This window comes from Trematosphaeria pertusa (genome assembly GCF_010094035.1).
Source record: "Trematosphaeria pertusa strain CBS 122368 unplaced genomic scaffold BU26scaffold_9, whole genome shotgun sequence".
Lineage (NCBI taxonomy): Eukaryota > Fungi > Ascomycota > Dothideomycetes > Pleosporales > Trematosphaeriaceae > Trematosphaeria > Trematosphaeria pertusa.
Window position 1 is genome coordinate 976,044 of NW_022987220.1, and position 17,431 is coordinate 993,474.

At 56.3% G+C, this 17,431-nt stretch overlaps 5 protein-coding genes across 5 annotated transcripts; all 5 read left to right on the forward strand.

Moving 5' to 3' along the window:
- The first annotated feature begins 827 nt into the window (after positions 1 to 827).
- On the forward strand, positions 828 to 3,720 carry BU26DRAFT_520555 (UDP-glucose pyrophosphorylase). The gene is made up of 3 exons (XM_033829313.1): positions 828 to 1,387; positions 1,840 to 1,935; positions 2,091 to 3,720. The coding sequence occupies exons 1-3, from the start codon at positions 1,277 to 1,279 to the stop codon at positions 3,456 to 3,458; spliced, it is 1,575 nt and encodes a 524-aa protein (XP_033682380.1). The 5' UTR covers positions 828 to 1,276; the 3' UTR covers positions 3,459 to 3,720.
- A 98-nt stretch (positions 3,721 to 3,818) lies between these two features.
- On the forward strand, positions 3,819 to 6,289 carry BU26DRAFT_520557 (uncharacterized protein). The gene is made up of 2 exons (XM_033829314.1): positions 3,819 to 4,336; positions 4,408 to 6,289. Exons 1-2 carry the CDS (start codon positions 4,169 to 4,171, stop codon positions 5,872 to 5,874), a joined length of 1,635 nt encoding a protein of 544 aa, XP_033682381.1. The 5' UTR covers positions 3,819 to 4,168; the 3' UTR covers positions 5,875 to 6,289.
- Positions 6,290 to 7,471: 1,182 nt separating this feature from the next.
- Positions 7,472 to 12,279, forward strand: BU26DRAFT_566363 (tricalbin; the record flags this gene model as incomplete). The annotated part of the gene is made up of 6 exons (XM_033833511.1): positions 7,472 to 7,663; positions 7,720 to 7,782; positions 7,839 to 10,503; positions 10,626 to 10,766; positions 10,817 to 10,962; positions 11,017 to 12,279. 6 exons carry the CDS (start codon positions 7,472 to 7,474, stop codon positions 12,277 to 12,279), a joined length of 4,470 nt encoding a protein of 1,489 aa, XP_033682382.1.
- Positions 12,280 to 13,203: 924 nt separating this feature from the next.
- Positions 13,204 to 14,246, forward strand: BU26DRAFT_520560 (uncharacterized protein). Its single transcript, XM_033829315.1, has 2 exons — positions 13,204 to 14,089; positions 14,143 to 14,246. The coding sequence occupies exon 1, from the start codon at positions 13,363 to 13,365 to the stop codon at positions 13,987 to 13,989; it is 627 nt and encodes a 208-aa protein (XP_033682383.1). The 5' UTR covers positions 13,204 to 13,362; the 3' UTR covers positions 13,990 to 14,089; positions 14,143 to 14,246.
- Positions 14,247 to 15,132: 886 nt separating this feature from the next.
- BU26DRAFT_430403 (MFS general substrate transporter) lies at positions 15,133 to 17,180 on the forward strand (the record flags this gene model as incomplete). The annotated part of the gene is made up of 4 exons (XM_033823880.1): positions 15,133 to 15,175; positions 15,226 to 15,797; positions 15,846 to 16,145; positions 16,197 to 17,180. The coding sequence occupies 4 exons, from the start codon at positions 15,133 to 15,135 to the stop codon at positions 17,178 to 17,180; spliced, it is 1,899 nt and encodes a 632-aa protein (XP_033682384.1).
- Positions 17,181 to 17,431: the final 251 nt, after the last annotated feature.

Consider the following 17,431-nt stretch of genomic DNA (forward strand, 5'->3'; position numbering starts at 1 on the left):
TCGTTATCTTTCAATATTCGTCGGCTGCCTGAGAATTCCCGGGTGGAGCAGCGCTGATGTGCCTTTAAGCTTTCGACGGTATCTTCAACCTTACCAAAGGAGCAAGCAGCCAGACGCAGGGTCAAGATAATCTCCACCGTGGCTACGTGCAGCTTATTATTCGGGCTTCAGGTCGCTACACTTCAGCCTCAGGGGAGATTGGCGCAGGCTAGAGCCACAGCATGGGAAAGCCAGCCGGGACGTTAAAGGACCGGCTTTCTGACGGAAAAGTCTGGTTGTCGGAGAGACGTGCAGATGTCAAGCTAGCTATTTACGGACTGCACCCCCCACGTGCGCCGACCATGCGTGGGAGTGAACGTGGGACGCCACAATATTTTCTGCCAGTGTGGCGTCGGCGATTTTCTTTGGCCATGCCTTTAGTTCTGCTGGCGTGTAGAGCGTTGCGAAATATTCCGTTTGTCCGTTGCCACCTGTACGAAGAGCAGAGCGGCACTGCATCAACCGAGGCCCTACACACAGCTGCACGCCGAGGGGAGTGTTGGGTAACCAACTGGGCTGCTGCATCGTTGAGGCCGTAGCGTCATAATGCTGGCGATCTATCGCCAACGTACAGACCGCCATCTGAACCCTGTCAGTCCAACTGTAAGCGGCATAGCTGGGCCTGAAAGCCGCAAGCCATCCGGAGCGCAGACGAGGGGGGTTTCAATAAATTTGCGTGCTGGAGCTATGGCCGCCACCGCCAGCTCCCAACAACAGTTGTGCATCGTGGCCTTGTGAAGCTTGCTGGGGCGTCAATTGATTGTCTGGCATCCCGTTGACTATGTTCGGATGTCGTGATGAAGATGATTCGACATCCTGGCACGGCGGTAGCTAATGGCGGCCCTGGATGGGGGCAACGAGGGGATGAGGGGCTGGCGGGATTGGCGAGGCGCAGAACGATGTGCTCGAAAATCACATCAGGTTGCTACGGCGGCGGAGGGCTCCTTCCCCTCGGGGGCGACGCCCGGGTTAGTGACGGTGAGGTATAAATGCGCCGCTCCCCGCGGGCCAGCAGAGCGAAGCACACCGTCCCTTTCCCTCCAGCCCGCCCTCTGCTCGTTTTGTTGCTAGCCAGGTCGAGTACGTTCTCGCCTGCCCCACGTCGAGCGCCGCCGCTGCACAGACCGAATCTCGATTGCCCTTCAGAAACCAAGGCACCTACCAGACAGCGCTCTTCTGCCAGCCTCCGCCCTGCACAACTTTTCCTACCCTCCCGTCCACGTCGAATCGAATCACAATGGCCTCCAAGGCGATCCCCGCGCACCTGAAGGCCGCCGCGAGCAAGGTCGCGGGCAACGCCGACGCCGACTTCGCCCAGCGCCATCACGGCAAGTCGCAGTCACATGTGGTAAGTAGAGCTCCGGTTTCTTGCAGCTCGCCACCAGCTGTACTCCCCTATTCACTCCCGTTTCGTAGCCAGCGGGAGCGGCGTCTATCGACCAAGAGCTTCCGTCTGGAGTTCCGTCTCGGAACGCCATTACGGCCGTCTTCCCAGGTTGGGGAAGGCGGTGACCGCTCGGGCGAGGAAAGAGCGGCCTTGATGCAAACACCCACGGCTCGAGGCCATGGTCCTCTTTCACGACCACCGAGCCACTCCACAGCAGGTGAATTGCTTGAGGTCTTTCACGCCTCGCGCAATCGTCCCCGTTTCACTCTGTTCTGCCCCACGCGGCACCCGCCAGTCACTCCTTCAAGCACAACACACATTTGCAACCTGGCACAATTTCTCCCACAACCGCAACAGCGACAACACTCGACTCAGTCAAAATGGCTCCTGCTAACGCGGCCGACATTCTTCAGGCTTTCGAGAACACCTCCACAAATGTTGCCGCTTCGCAGATGCGCAATGCCCTCAACAAGCTGTCGGATACGGTGACGGACCCCAAGGAGAAGAAGGTGAGTAAACTCCATACCTGGACAAATCAGAGACTCCTAGGAGAGGGTTTGGGCTCGATCTGGGTAGATTGGTATCTATCCTGCTAGCTTTACCTCTACGCTAGGAGTAGCTCTTGGTCCTCAAAGGAACGAGTAATGAGGCTAACAGTTGCCAGCGCTTCGAGACGGAGATGGACAACTTCTTCGCCCTGTTCCGACGATACCTGAACGACAAGGCTAAGGGCAACGCCATCGACTGGAACCGCATCGCTCCTCCCAAAGCCGAGCAGGTCGTCAACTACGATGACCTCGCCAACTCTGAGGCGGTTGAATACCTGAGCAAGCTGGCGGTGGTTAAGCTCAACGGTGGCCTGGGAACCTCCATGGGTTGCGTTGGCCCCAAGTCGGTTATCGAGGTCCGTGACGGCATGTCGTTCCTCGACCTGTCGGTGCGCCAGATCGAGTACCTTAACCGGACGTACGACGTCAACGTACCCTTCGTGCTGATGAACTCGTTCAATACCGACCAAGATACCGCGAATATCATCAAGAAGTATGAGGGCCACAACATCGACATCCTCACCTTCAACCAGTCGAAGTACCCGCGTGTGCTCAAGGATTCGCTTCTCCCGGCACCAAAGTCTGCAGATTCGGATATTGCCAACTGGTACCCCCCAGGCCACGGTGACGTCTTCGAGTCGCTGTACAACTCTGGCATCCTCGACAAGCTCATCGACCGCGGCATCGAGATTATTTTCCTTTCCAACGCTGATAACCTTGGTGCCGTCGTCGACCTCCGCATCCTGCAGCACATGGTGGACTCCAAGGCGGAGTACATTATGGAGCTGACTGATAAGACCAAGGCTGACGTCAAGGGTGGTACCATCATCGACTACGAGGGCTCCGTCCGTCTGCTCGAAATCGCGCAGGTGCCCAAGGAGCATGTCAACGAGTTCAAGTCGATCAAGAAGTTCAAGTACTTTAACACTAACAACATCTGGATGAACCTGAAGGCCGTAAAGCGCGTTGTCGAGAACAACGAGCTCGCCATGGAGATCATCCCCAACGGCAAGTCTATTCCGGCCGACAAGAAGGGCGAGGCCGATATCTCCGTCCTGCAGCTCGAGACTGCCGTTGGTGCCGCTATCCGCCACTTCAAGAACGCCCACGGTGTCAATGTGCCCCGCCGACGCTTTTTGCCCGTCAAGACCTGCTCCGATCTAATGCTCGTCAAATCAGACCTGTACACTCTCCAACACGGCCAGCTCGTCATTGACCCGAACCGCTTCGGCCCTGCGCCGTTGATCAAGCTTGGCAGCGACTTCAAGAAGGTGTCGAGCTTCCAGTCACGCATCCCGTCCATTCCCAAGATCGTGGAGCTGGACCACCTGACTATCACCGGTCCTGTCAACCTCGGCCGCGGTGTTACTCTCAAGGGTACCGTCATCATCGTCGCTACCGAGGGTCAGACCATCGACATCCCGCCAGGCTCCATCCTCGAGAATGTGGTGGTGCAGGGTTCGCTGAGGTTGCTCGAGCATTAGAGCGGGTTAGTATTTAGATGTGCGGTAGATTTATCCTGGCATTTGCTTCAAGGTGTTGGGCGGTGCGCTGGCAATCATGGTGAACGGATGCATGCTTTCTTGTAGCTAGAAAATGGTATACGGGGCGCAGTGGCTGCGCTACCCAAGGTTATCAATTGTAATACAGTACCTTCTGAGCGGCTGGTAGGGCTCCCTGCAGGCAGTGGGCTTCCAAGTTTCCAGATCGCAATTTGTGTCGACCGGTAGACGCTCCGAACTATGTGCCAGGCTGCGTCTTGTCACATTACTGTGTCTGCTTACATATCGTCCGTCAAATTCTTGCGTGAGAATTTGTCGTTGCCTGAACGCTGCCTTGTGCCTGTTTTTGCTCCGCCATGGTGCAGGGGTTCATGAGCGCGCCGTGATGTCAGTCGTGGCGTCGTGCAAGCCACGCGGGCGCGCCGACCAACACACCACTCGCAGCTTTCCTCAGCGCGCTGCGAGGCGCAGTCGGCCAGTCACCTGCCTTGCGCAAGACTCGTATGGTTTAATATCAAGTACGGCTCGCACCTGAACTTGATGTTACAGTCCGGGATCCCTATATCAGTCCTCCGCCAGTGATTTCAACGCGCGGAATCCACCTCCGAGCTTCACCGCATTCTCACCGCAACACCCCGTTTTCGAACGCATGCCCTCCCACGGGCTCCCTATGTTATCCGCAATAGACCGATATGGCTACGGAAGCACCCGACACCAAAACACACGATGCAGCACACGATGCAGCAAACGCAGAAGCAACGCGGCGAGAGGCTGAGCAGTACTGGGGGTACCTGATCAAGGAGGACAAGTGCGGCACTGACTTGTTCGATCGGTTGCTCAAGGGAATCGCTGAGGTCATTGTGAGTGGCTAATGGCACCAGAGGCTATGCGCTCCCTCATCGTCACAGTTACTGATATTGAATTATTGCAGAGCAAGACGTTCGAGCCCAGCGACTCGCCCGATCTTACCCCGTCGCAGATTGCGGCATTCTACCGCGCTGTGGGCGGAAACTACGATGTCCTCTTCATCGAAACGCCGCCGTCCTCCATCTCCTTCATATACCGCTCTCTCGGCGCGTTCCACAGCTTACAACCCGCTCCCGACGACGACGGCTACTCGACTCCGACGATACCCGCGCTGAAGAGGAGGGGTTTCGTGACGTGGCAAACTATACAGCTGCTTCTCGGACCAGAAGAGCATGTCCCGTTCCTGCAGAATGCCGTTGCACATTTTGACGTGGTGGACCCGGAGACGGGGACCACGTTCCCCAAAGTGCTACCCAAGGAGTGTCTTCCGGAGAGGCCGGACGATGCAATGGAAGCATGGTATGAGGGCGTCGCTGCTCGGTTAAAGAGAGAGGCCGAAGAGGATGCAGCGGCCAGAGAGAAAGGTCCCCGAGTACGCATAGAGGTTGACGAGCCGGACCCGCGCGCTTCCACTGAGATGTCAGAAGGGGAGGTAGACGAAAAGCACGGAGCCGCGAAGTACTTTGCAGATCCTCTATATCGCAAAGCCAGACATCGGCCGCCTTTCGTACGGCATGTCTCAAAGCCACCACGATACGAGGAGCAAGATCGCGGCAGACTCTTGTCGAGCGTTAGACACATGCTGAATCCTTTCAATAGGAGAAAAAGCTTACCCGGACGCTACGAAGACGACGACTATTTAGACGCAGACAGGACGCCTATTGCTACGGCGCCTCCGCCAGCTCCTCGATACCCGTCCCACAAACGCCCGCATCCACCGCGCAGAGAGAGCTCCCTTTCCACGACCGACTCGGACTCTGACTCCGACCGGCCACCCTCTCGCCGAAGAACTCCAGTGCTTCGCCATAGACGCTCTCATGAGCCGCCGACGTCTCCGCGGGAATACTTCCCAGCGTACTATGATGAGAGGCGGTACTCGCATGATCCTGTCCCTCCCAACAGGAAAGAGGACGGCCCACCCCCGCTCTACGGGCCTACCAAATCGCCCCTTTTTGCAACTCAGGTGGCACAGCTTCAAGCAAACAGTTACTACGACAGAAGACCATCCATGCCCTCTAGGACAAGCTATCGACCGCGCGATGTACGATATACGGCGCCTCCACCAGAGATCGATCCGCCATACGTACGCGAGCGGGGAAGGGAAGTATACGATCCAAACAGCAGCCGACACCGACGCAGATCAGAGGAGCATCCGCGAGACAGGGAGCGCAGCGAAAGCGCCCGCACAAGAAGCCACAGCGGTCACGATCGCGTGAAAGACGACGAATGGGACGGGAGAGGCAGCTCGCGCGACAGGGATAGAGACTGGGACAGAGAGAGGGATCGGGACAGGAGGACGCATAGGTACGTGGCGGGGGTGCAGGATGGGGTGGGAGGGCGGAGATATCCCGTTGAGCAGGCGTGGCGGTGAGCTCACGGGGACTCTAGGTCCGCATTCCGATCGCTCTGCAGGGCGATGTGGGATCTGGGGTCGGATCTTTAGTGTTTCAGCCCTATGAGAGCCGACAGGAGTCTGGACGAAGGGTGGCTGCGGGGTGATGTGGCTCGGTTGGGTTCCTCAGCTGGACATGGGTGCCTTTTTCTACATACGGCTCCTCTTTTTCTACATACGGCTCCTCTTTTTGTTTTTCCCGCTTGACCTGGGGTGTTCTGGCGTACAATGGTGAGTCGCCGCGAGCGTTCGAGCGCTGCATGGGGTATACGAGGTATGATTAATGAATGATTTCATAGATAGAGGGTAGTTCTCAGCTCAGTCAATCCCAAGAGGGGTGTACATAGAGTAAATGGAAACTGGCTGCCTCGCGGCTGGGTAACGTAATGAAGCTTCTGGATGCGTTCGTTGCCTTGCGTATGATGACGGCCTCGTAGCATCGCCGGATGAAGGATGCCGGGGCTCAGGGCAGCGGGCGAATTACATTTGAAATTGTTCTTCGAGCGATGACCTTATTACTCGCTATTTCCGCAAAAGCTACTCCATAGTAGTGTAGCTACTGCATGCCCAGCTGCACAAGCGGGACTAACGAGAGGGGCGCTACGATCTAAGTGTGGCGGTGTATTTCGCAGACATGAGGATCTCCAGCGCGGTGGGGGAGTAAGCTGAGGCCGCGTAATGACGATCTGCCTTCCCCTGCTGTCCAGTGCACGATTGTCATCAGAGCGACCGAAGGCGAAGGGAAAACTTCCTTGGGAATGTCATGGAAGCGTTTGAAGCTGTGCAACAGAGCGGCAAAGCCACACATGAGCGCCCACTTGGCGGTGGGAGTGTGGAGACGCGTGTTTGGAGGGCCCGCGTGGTTCGATTGGCCGGGCGGCAACCCTGTCTCACTGCGTAGATCGATCGCCGGCTGGAGCGAGCGTCTCCTGCCGCTTGGTGCTCTTGGGCGCTTGCTTGCGTGGAGCTTCGTGTGAGCTGTTATGAACCCGTACCGTCCGAGGGTGAATGTCATACAGGCTGGAGCCGAAGTCGACTGACTTACTGCCCGCTTCCCTGATATTTTGCAGGCGCGCGATTTTCGCAAGGGCCCCGGAGCTCCCGCCGTGACCAGGATTCTGGGGAAAGCAGGCGCCGGAACGTCATCACCGACCCTCAACCCGGCTACCTGCTTCAACGTCTCCCCATCTTCTGTGCTCCTCTGCCACCAGTCCTTGCCTGCGCTGCCATTCCTTTCGTTTCTTTGTTTTCTCGCTTTTTCCTGCTCGCTGCGGCCGGCGAACACGAGTGGGGTGAGTGAGCCACAAGCAGGGTCTACGCTAGATTGATAGCTGCCGCCCGCTCGCCAGTCCAAGCAGCTAATAACGCAAGCAGGTTTGGCCCGCTGCCAGCACAAGAGCAGCACCGCAGCCCTCACGCCTCCGTCGCTTCTTTTCTCTCCTCTCCTCGCACATCCTCCTCCCGTCCCCGCCCATTGTTACGCCCGCTCGACTGCGAGCTGCCCAATTGCCCGTGCGCTCGTTGCTGGCCTGGTGACGCACTGCCATCGCTTCCACCCTCCACCCACCGCGCCGACATGGCTACCGAGTCGCGCGCCGCTGAGCTCAAGCAGCAGGGAGCTGTAGAAGCTGCGCGAGATCCCAATTCGGGCGTCTCTGCCCAGGCTGCAGAAAACACGCTGATGGATGAAGCTCGAAAGGGCGGCAGCGCTGCTTACCAGTTCGACCCAGATGCCAGCCCCGAGGAAAAGCGGGCGCAGTTGAAGTCGGTGCGTTGGGCACGAGCTCCTGGATGTGACTGTTTGGCTGACTCCCGCTGTGACAGCACGTTCCCAAGGGATTCCATCACGAGCGGAAAACGAACGCTACTGCCCTCGTTTCGGATGCTGTGAGCAAGCCCTTAATTCTTCTTGGGTATGGACCAACGCTGACAAGGACGCGCAGAACGGCGGTAGTGGCCCAAAGTACGATCTCCCCCCGGCTTCGAAAGCCGGCGCTATTGCGGCTCCCGAGAGCCCAACCTCGGACAAAGCCAACGGCCACGCGCCCGAACTAGACGAAGTCAACGAGTGGGCAAGAGTTGGCTGGGCACCGCGATTTGGCATGCCAGGCTCAGAAGAACAGGAAGATGAGGGCAGCCTGCTCGATCATCAGACCTGGTTGGAGGGCAAGCTGGAAGATAAGTTCTACGGCGACTGGTACCACAACACAGGTGTCATCATATTTGCCTGCTTCAGCTCCTGGGTCGTAGCAGTGCTCGGAGGAGGCCTAGGCTGGGTGTTCTGCATCATGGCCATCTGCGCAACGTATTATCGCACCTCGATTCGCCGCGTACGCCGCAACGCCCGAGACGATCTGAATCGCGAAATGGCCAAGAGCAGGCTGGAAACTGACACTGAGAGTCTGGAATGGATCAACAGCTTCTTAGTCAAGTTTTGGCCCATCTACGCGCCGGTCTTGTGCCAATCCATTGTCGCCTCAGTTGACCAGGTTCTGTCGACGTCCACGCCATCATTTCTCGAAAGCTTGCGGATGAAGGAGTTCGTGCTTGGGACTAAGCCCCCACGGCTAGAGCATGTGAAGACGTATCCCAAGGCTCAGGATGATATTGTGCTCATGGACTGGAAGTTCAGCTTTACCCCAAACGACACAGCGGATCTTACAGCAAGGCAGATCAAGAACAAGATCAATCCCAAGGTCGTGCTCGAAGTCCGCGTGGGCAAGGGCGTGGTCAGCAAGGGGCTGGACGTTATCGTCGAAGACATGGCATTCTCCGGCCTGATGCGACTCAAGTTCAAGCTGCAACTGCCTTTCCCGCATATCGAGAGGGTTGAGATGTCTTTCCTGGAGCGCCCGACCATCGACTATGTGTGCAAACCGTTGGGTGGTGATACTTTTGGATTCGACATCAACTTCATTCCTGGACTGGAGTCTTTCATCATGGAAATGGTCCACGCCTCTCTCGGCCCCATGATGTACGACCCGAACGTATTCCCTATTGAAATCGCCAAGATGCTCGCAGGCAACCCGATCGATCAAGCTATCGGCGTCCTCCAAATTACCTTCCACGGAGCTCAAGGCCTCAAGAATCCCGATAAATTCTCAGGAACCCCAGACCCATACGCGGTGGTTTCCATCAATAACCGGAACGAGCTTGCTCGAACGAAGACTGTGCACGAGAACGCGAATCCACGGTGGAGCGAGACTGTTAACATCATTATCACTTCTTTGAAGGATGCTTTGACGATAACCCTCTACGACTTCAACGAATACCGCAAGGACAAGGAGCTGGGAACGGCTACCTTTGCTCTGGAGCAACTGGAAACGGACGATGAGCACGAGAATATGCACCTCGAGGTCATGTCTGGTGGCCGGCCGCGCGGCGTCCTTCAAGCCGATGTCCGATTCTTCCCGGTCCTCGAAGGGGAAACGTTAGAAGACGGCACGAAAGAGCCTCCTCCGGAGTCTCGAACGGGTATTGCCAAGTTCACCGTGGAGCAGGCCAAGGACCTCGATGGCTCGAAGAGCATGATCGGGACACTAAGTCCTTACGCCGTGCTGCTGCTGAATCAACGGGAAGTACACAAGTCGCGAGTCATGAAGAGAACGAACCAGCCGATCTGGCCCGATGCAACTAAAGAGCTATTAATCACGGACCGTAAGAAGGCCAAGCTCGGAGTGGTAATCAAGGACGATCGTGATCTTGCCTCGGATCCAATCGTAGGCTCATACCAGATCACCCTGGACGATATGCTAGAAATGATGGCCAAAGGCCAGGAATGGTACAATCTGAGCGGTGCCAAAACTGGCAGAGCGAAGATGAAGCTTGAGTGGAAGCCGGTCGAACTCAAGGGTGCCGTGGCTGGCGCTGGTGGCTATCTTACACCTATTGGTGTTATGCGGCTGCACTTCCAGAATGCTCGCGAACTTCGTAACGTGGAGACTATGGGCAAATCCGATCCATACGTCCGAGTCCTGCTGTCCGGCGTGGAGAAGGGACGGACGGTCACCTTCAAGAACAACCTGAATCCGGATTGGGACGAGGTCATCTACGTTCCGATACATACTACTCGCGAGAAGCTGACCCTCGAGGTTATGGACGAGGAGCATCTTGGCAAAGATCGATCGCTGGGCCATATCGAGCTTTCCGCCTCTGACTACGTCCGACAGGATGATAACGGCGAATATCTTGTTAACGAGCAGAAAGAGGTACGGGCTGAAGGGCTGAGGCTAGGAGCACGTGCTCAGCCGAAGGGTGTGCTCAACTACACTTGCTCATTCTATCCGACATACTCTATCTGGGATCCGGATGATGACGATAAGGAGAGCGATGTCGATGAGCTTTCGCGCAAAGGCTCGGTCAGGACCCAGGAGTCTGCTAACAACAAAGGACACAAGAAGAACGTCTCAAGCGTGTCCGGTATCTCGCGTGCGGAAACTGCTGGCACTATCTCCTCCCTTAGGACGGCGGATACTTCACATCATGAAGGTAGCGAGCTTGATCTCGCCAAGCAACTCGACAAGAACGAAGGCGAGCAGGAAGAAGCAGTTCCTCAGAAGAAGAAAATTGAGAAACTGCATCTGACTGCTGACGACCTTCAGCAGTATGGTAGGCTGATTGGTTCTCATGACTTTCCGGAGGCATATTGCGAGCTGAGTTTGTGGACCCAACCCGCAGCATCATGCCCCGTATTGTTATCCTCTGGCGTTCAAATGCTGACGTTTTGCTAGAATCTGGCCTTATCGTGTTCAAGCTTATTGACGGAGAATTCGCCGAAACGGGCGCCTACGTCGATATTATCATGGATGACATGGCCTTCCCCAGTTACTCGAGCGCAAAGATCAAGAGCAAGAATATGACGTTCAATGAAGGTATGCGTTTCAGCTCAGCCGCTTGTCATACGCTGCTAATCTGGATGTAGTTGGTGATGCCATGGTCCGCGAGCTCGACTTCTCGAAGATCACACTACGGATCATCGAGCATATCGACAAGAAGGGCGAGGGTGATGAGGACCATGTCATTGCTAAGCTAACAGGCGCCACCCTCGACACTCTCCGTCGATGCTTGGTAAGCTTCTTTCGGCCTTGAGCTTGCATCCTTCATCACGCTAACAGATGACAGTACACACCCACCCAGCTGACCCTGAAGGATAACCATGGGCGCGACAACAAGATCACTGTCAGCCTCAAATATCTCCCTGTCAAGATGCAACTCGACGCTAGTGAGTCCTTCAACAACCAGGGCCAACTCCGCGTCGAGGTTCTCGACGCCGCTGATCTGCCCGCGGCCGACCGCAACGGCTTCTCCGACCCATACTGCAAGTTCATCCTCAATGACAAGGAAGTGTACAAGACGAAGACCCAGAAGAAGACTCTACATCCGGCATGGAATGAGTTCTTCGAGGTCCCGATCCGGAGCCGAACCGCTGCAGAGTTTGAAGTCAAGGTGTATGACTGGGACTTTGGCGACAAGGCTGACTTCCTTGGCAAAGCTGCCATCAACCTCGAGATACTGGAGCCTTTCCAGCAGCAGGAGGTTACTCTTGGTCTGGATGGCAAGTCTGGAGCTATTCGATTGAAGATGCTCTTCAAACCAGACTATGTCATGCGAGCTCGTCAGGGGTCAAGCACCTTTTCAGGAACGTTCGCCGTGCCTGGAAAAGTCATCGGTGCGCCCGTAAAAGGCGTCGGTAAAGGCGCTGTCTTGGTCGGAGGTGGTGTTGTCCGCGCAGGAACGTTCCTCGGCCGCGGCTTCAAGCGAAGGAAGTCTCGTGGCGCCAACGGAGCGGAAGATTTCGAACGCGCCGGCTCACCCAATGGCACCCCGGAAGATACACCGGCCATTTCGGTCGAAGGCGACGGCTCCATGACGCCCTCAAACCACAACAGGCACAAGAGCTGGGGCGCGCAGAGCTTCGCTAGCGGCGTTGGCGGCGGGTCCGGCGGTGCCGATCAAGGCACCGCAAATATCACCATCGTCAGCGCCGCCGGGTTCCCACTCGGCACCAACGTACGCGTGCACGTACGCCAAGAGGGTTCCAAAGGCAGCAAAGAAGTGCACAAGACGGACCACATCAAAGCGCCCGCCGGCTCTGTCTCCTTCGAGGACGAGTCATTCAAGGTACCCTGCGCCGCAGATACGCCTTTCAAGCTCATCGTCAAGGACCATTCTACCTTTGGGCGCGACGAGGAGCTCGGCGAAATGCAGTTCTTTGTCGATGACCAGGGGAGTGGCAGCGAGAAGAGCGTACTCGTCGGCAAGGGCATGGTTATCGTGAAGACGAGTTTTACGCCGGCGGATGCGGGGAGTGGGTTGAATAGTCCCAAGTTGAAGAAGGGCTTGTTAGCTAGGGGACGGGAGAGCAGGAGCGTGACGCCGGCTTAGAAGGCGCGCGTTGCGGTGATGGGGAGCAGGTATTCTTTCAGCTGAGGATGCAGTCTGAGACTTGGGCGGGGGCTTTTCGGATCGGCTGGGAGGAAGGAATTACCTTTTTTTTTCTTGCTCGGCTTTTCTCTAAAACGAATGGGTCCTCCTACAAAAAGGTTATATTCTTTCTATTTTTTTCCCCTCACTTTTATTTTGCTTCTTCTTGTAATGTGTTTGAGCGCCGTTATGGAGGTTTGTGATGAGCGATTCGATTCAAGATTTTTGGTTTTAAGTTTGTATGATGTTTTATACCAAGTTTTGCTGGTGGCTTGTGGAGGAATGGGTATGGGGGAAATTGGGATATAGCATGATTAGTAATGACATGGCGCGGGTCTTTTATTCAGTATTTTCCCGTGTTCAGTCGTCGAGTCCTGCATACTAATTTACAGAAGAGAATCGAATAGAACCTTAGAAGCCCACTTGCCACGTGACTTACCCCAATCAAGAAACCTCCCAACTCGCCGCAAACATGAGCAATTTAGACAGCCTGCTAAAAGGCTCTGCCCGCCCGCACCAATAGCCGCCCGCACAGCAGCAGCAGTAACTCAGACCCCCTACATACACGTGGACCGGGAAATGCGCGGGGCCGAAGCGATCGTCGTCCCGGCCTACATACACACGAACGCCCCGCTCATCAGACCCTTGCCGATCTCTCGCCAACTTTACCCCGGATTCTGGACGCCTAGTATGTGGGACTAAAAGCAAGGTTCGGCTGCCGCTGATCTTTCCTAATCATGGCTTTTACCCCTGGCTAATGGGCAGAGAAATGGAGACCCGTTGATGCTTGGCCTGGGAATTGGTAAGTGGCTGCGAGGAGATGGATGATCAATATTGTGTGCGTCTATCGTGACACGGGACACAGGGGGGTTGAGCGGTGTTGGGGAGGAGGATATATTATATGTTGGGGTAGCTTCTTTTGTGTTTGTAGCTTCTACGCGGGATCGTTCGCTTTCTCCCAGTCTTCAGTCTCCGGCGGGCTAGCATTTTCTCCCCTTTCTCTAGACTACCCTCGGCCAAGAAAGAAACGTCAAGTCTACCACGATGAGACCCACCCTCCCAACCGCGCTCACAGCGCTCCTCACCACCGCCCTCGCCCTCCCCTCATACCCCACACCGCGCGCCTCCTGCCCCGCCGGCAGCGCCTTCCCCAGCGACGCCATATCGCCGTACCTGCTCGTCCCGATCTCGCAATCTGAGCCGGACAAAGCCTTCGGCAGCTCTGCCCTCGGCACCGTCACCCCAGGCGACCTCTGCACCATCGTGGACCTCAAGATCCCCGACACCTTCCACGGCTCGCCGACGCTGCTCGCCACGTGCACGCTGTCCTTCGCGATCCCGTCGCCGGAGCAAGCCGCGCCGCACAAGCTCAGCTTTGCCGGCCCGGGCCACTTCTCTTTCTTCGGCTACCTCACTGGCTTTGGCGCGGACGAGAGCACGACTTGGAATATGCAGCCCGTGCCGGGCCCGAGCCCGCCGTTTCCCCCAGATGTTATGGTCCCCGGGAATACGTATACGATTGCTACGCTGCCGTGTGGGATTCTGCCGGGGAGCGGGGGGCAGACGGTTAGTGGCAGGTTGTGTAGTGAGGACTCGGCGATTGAGTGGGAGCAGACGGGGGTGAGTGGGGATGGGGGGTGTCCGGTGGGGTTCTTTGTGGTGGTTTCTTAGGAGAGGTGGGAGAGGTGGAGAAGAGAAGGGGCATGGTGAGGTGATTGAGGAGGGGGGTGTTTCTTGTTTCTGGTTTGCCTCGAGGCCATCGATTCGATTTCCGTATTAGATTTTAGTCACCGTCTCACGTTCTCGTCATTGCGATGGCGTTACTGTGTTGTACTACTCATTGCAGACATCTTGCTTGATGCTTCGCACCGTCTCGTCTCTTGTCTTTCGCGGACTTGATTTAGAGCGCATTTCTTTGAGTCTCCGGCTTGACTTTACGAGCGGGGAAAGGATAAAGCTGAATGACCGGTAGGGTGTGCACCCTGTGCGCGGAATTAGTGCAGGTCTTCTACCGTAGATTCAATGCGTCTGGTGGGAAACCGCTACACTCCCAACTCGTGAAATGCCAGATGGAAATCAAGCAGCCACGCTTGTCGCACTCATCGCTCCGTCCAAATCTTCCTCCGGATGGGTAGCTCAGACGAAACGCACATGGCGACGTTTGCGGGCTGCGGTCAAAGAAGTCGTCTGGAGCTCGTAAGCTTGTTATGACCTAGGCACCACAATAGAACGGGCTGAAGAGTCTTAGGAATTTGAGGCGGGATCGGAGTAATGCTTGCCGGAGTCGAGCGGTGCGTCGGAGTAAGCCGAGACGATACAAGGGTGGCGCTAGTGACGGGATGGGTGAACGAGCGGGGAACGGGTCGACAGTCGTGTCGAAAAATTATCTGCAGAAGCTAGGTACCTTGTTACCTTGACGTGGTGATGGTCGGAACCCTGAAGCCAATCGCCTGCGACCCAAAAAGCCGGCAACAAAATTTCGGCGCTTTGACAGCTGCGGTGACACCACCAACACCACCCCGCGAACGCTGTGTTCTCATCGCCCATAGCCGCGTTTGCTCGCCGTGATGGAGGGCGACGATGGAGTGGCGAGGCGCGCGATTATTGACGGCTCAGTCGAAGAGGTGGCGCGTGACGGTGCGGCGCTATCCCGTCATGGTGGCAGCTGCGGGGGCTTCTGCTCCGACTGCGCAGCAAAGCACACCGCAGCTGTCGCCTTGACTCAGGCCTGAAAGTCCTCCTCAGCCTTCGTTCTCCTCGTTTCTCTTCTTCTTTCCTCCCTAGCATGCCTCCCTGGGTGCACCTCGCCCCATCATGACGGAACGACGCTTGCCAGTGAAGCAGCTGGTCATCCTTTGTAAGTTTTCTCCCTTCCATCCCAACAACCACGCCTAACCGCTCTCCCAGCAATATGCCGCTTCGCCGAGCCCATCGCCCTCACGAGCGTCTTCCCCTACATCCCCGAAATGATGGAGTCGTTTGGCGTACCTGAGAATGACATCGCGCGGTGGGCCGGCCTCACCTCCGCCGTCTTCTCGCTCTCCCAGGCCGTCACGGGCATACCATGGGGCGCCGCTTCGGACCGCTTTGGGAGGAAACCGGTCATACTCATTGGGCTGTTCAATACCATGGTGACGATGCTCATCTGGGGGTTTTCGACAAGCTTGCCCATGGCCATAACAGCTCGTGCTCTGCAAGGGCTGGGCAATGGGAACGTGGGCATATTGAGGACAACAGTGGCTGAGTTGTGCCCCTGGAAGGAGCTACAGCCCCGCGCGTTCAGTATTATGCCTCTAGTCTATACCATTGGGGCCATCTTTGGCCCCACCATAGGTGGCGCATTGTCCAATCCCTTGCGGGTTGACCCTCGCAAGCCCCGCGGCGACACATTCCTTGAGAGATTCCCCTACAGTCCGCCGAATATGGTCGCGGCGACCTTGTTCTGTATTGGTATTATCACCGGGTGGCTCTTTCTAAAGGTAACAACATCGTCTCGGCCGCGAGAAGCCTCATGCTGATCTAGCCAGGAAACACTCGAAACTAAGAGGCATGAGCGCGACACGGGGCTAATAATCGGAGCTAAGATAATGGCATGGGTGCGTAAAACCTTCAACAAGCCCAGACCGCAGAAGAAAATCCGCCATGAGCGGGAGCCCCTTCTAGCCAAGCAGAAAGCGAACAACGACGAAGAGGCTGCCCCAGAAATTATCACAATTGCACCGGCAATCGAGGAGCGGCCAAGAGTCAGAGACGTTCTTTCTTTCCAGACAAGCATGAATTTACTCGTGTATTTCCTGCTCGCGTTGTACACCTTGGCCTATGATCAGGTATGTCAAACTTGCGCGGCTGTATATCATTTCTGCTAACGGCGTCATTAGCTTCTTCCGGTGTTTATGCATCATCCTCCACAGTCGTTGGACGATCCCAATGTATCTCTTCCGTTCAAATTCGCCGGTGGCTTCGGCATAGACTCCAGGCGCATTGGGGCAATTTTTACCGTCTTCGCCGTGTCTTCGACGCTTTGCCAGTTTCTTCTCTTTCCGCCGCTCGCACAACGCCTCGGTGTTCTTCGCTGCCTACGCATCTCATTCTTCTTTTTCCCGTTCGTATTCTTCATTACGCCGTTCATCTCCCTACTTCCTAGTAGAACGGCTAAAGAAATCGCCATGGTCGCCTTACTAATCGTCAGAGGATTTGGCGGCACCTTTGCGTTCCCTACCTCCACCATCATGCTCACGAACAGTGCGACGAGTCTCCGCGTCCTCGGAACCATCAATGGCCTTGCCACGAGCGTTTCAGCCATAGGACGGGCCAGCGGGCCTGCCATTGGCGGCGGTCTCTTCACCTGGGGAGTCAAGCGCGGCTACGTCATTCTGCCGTTCTGGATAATCTCAGCGATCGCATTCATAGCTTGGATACCGACCTGGTGGCTAGTCGAAGGGAAAGGTTTCGGAGACGATCCCGATTCCGACCTGGAAAGCGTTGTTTCTGCTACAGCTTCGTCTGCCGAATCAGAAGATGCCAAGTCGGATGAAGACGACGAGGAAGGACAGTCCGAATCGGAGTATGGGGAACCGACGAATCTCCTTTCGTATACAAGTACCCGGTCCAGCGAAGCGGTGGCTTCCGACGAGGAATTGGGTCTTAGTGATGAGGATGAGGTTATACGGAGGCGCCATGGACGAAGGGGCACTTTTAGCGGCATGGCGCATATGAGGAGTCATTCACATGGACGGTGGTCCAGAACAGTGCGCAGAAGGTCTTCCGTGCCGGTTGGCATGGGCATTGGATTCCGACGGCTCAGCTCGAATCTCGGGAGTACTGGCATTGGGGCTGGCGGCGCGAGCTGGGGCGGCACGTGAGAGCTCAGAGTATGGGGAAACGCGGCGGACGTATGGATCGGCGACATGCTTTGCTCGATCGGGCTGATCTTGAACCGAGGGATGCGGGCCCTTTCACCATTTGGCGGATGCTCAACCTAGAGGCACTTCGCAACTCTATCCCGTTCTCTGACGGTCACAGCGTCACAAAGCAGAGCCGCCGGCGAGGAGGAATCCTAGTCTCAGCTTTCACCACGGGTTTGCCGCCGCAAAATATTGTGGGTGGTCGCGGT

Coding starts and splice junctions, on each gene's coding strand:
- BU26DRAFT_520555 (XM_033829313.1), top strand. CDS start 1,277: ATGGCCTCCAAGGCGATCCCCGCGCACCTGAAGGCCGCCGCGAGCAAG. Junction 1,388..1,839: donor GCAAGTCGCAGTCACATGTG/GTAAGTAGAGCT, acceptor GACATTCTTCAG/GCTTTCGAGAACACCTCCAC. Junction 1,936..2,090: donor CGGACCCCAAGGAGAAGAAG/GTGAGTAAACTC, acceptor AACAGTTGCCAG/CGCTTCGAGACGGAGATGGA.
- BU26DRAFT_520557 (XM_033829314.1), top strand. CDS start 4,169: ATGGCTACGGAAGCACCCGACACCAAAACACACGATGCAGCACACGAT. Junction 4,337..4,407: donor AGGGAATCGCTGAGGTCATT/GTGAGTGGCTAA, acceptor GAATTATTGCAG/AGCAAGACGTTCGAGCCCAG.
- BU26DRAFT_520560 (XM_033829315.1), top strand. CDS start 13,363: ATGAGACCCACCCTCCCAACCGCGCTCACAGCGCTCCTCACCACCGCC.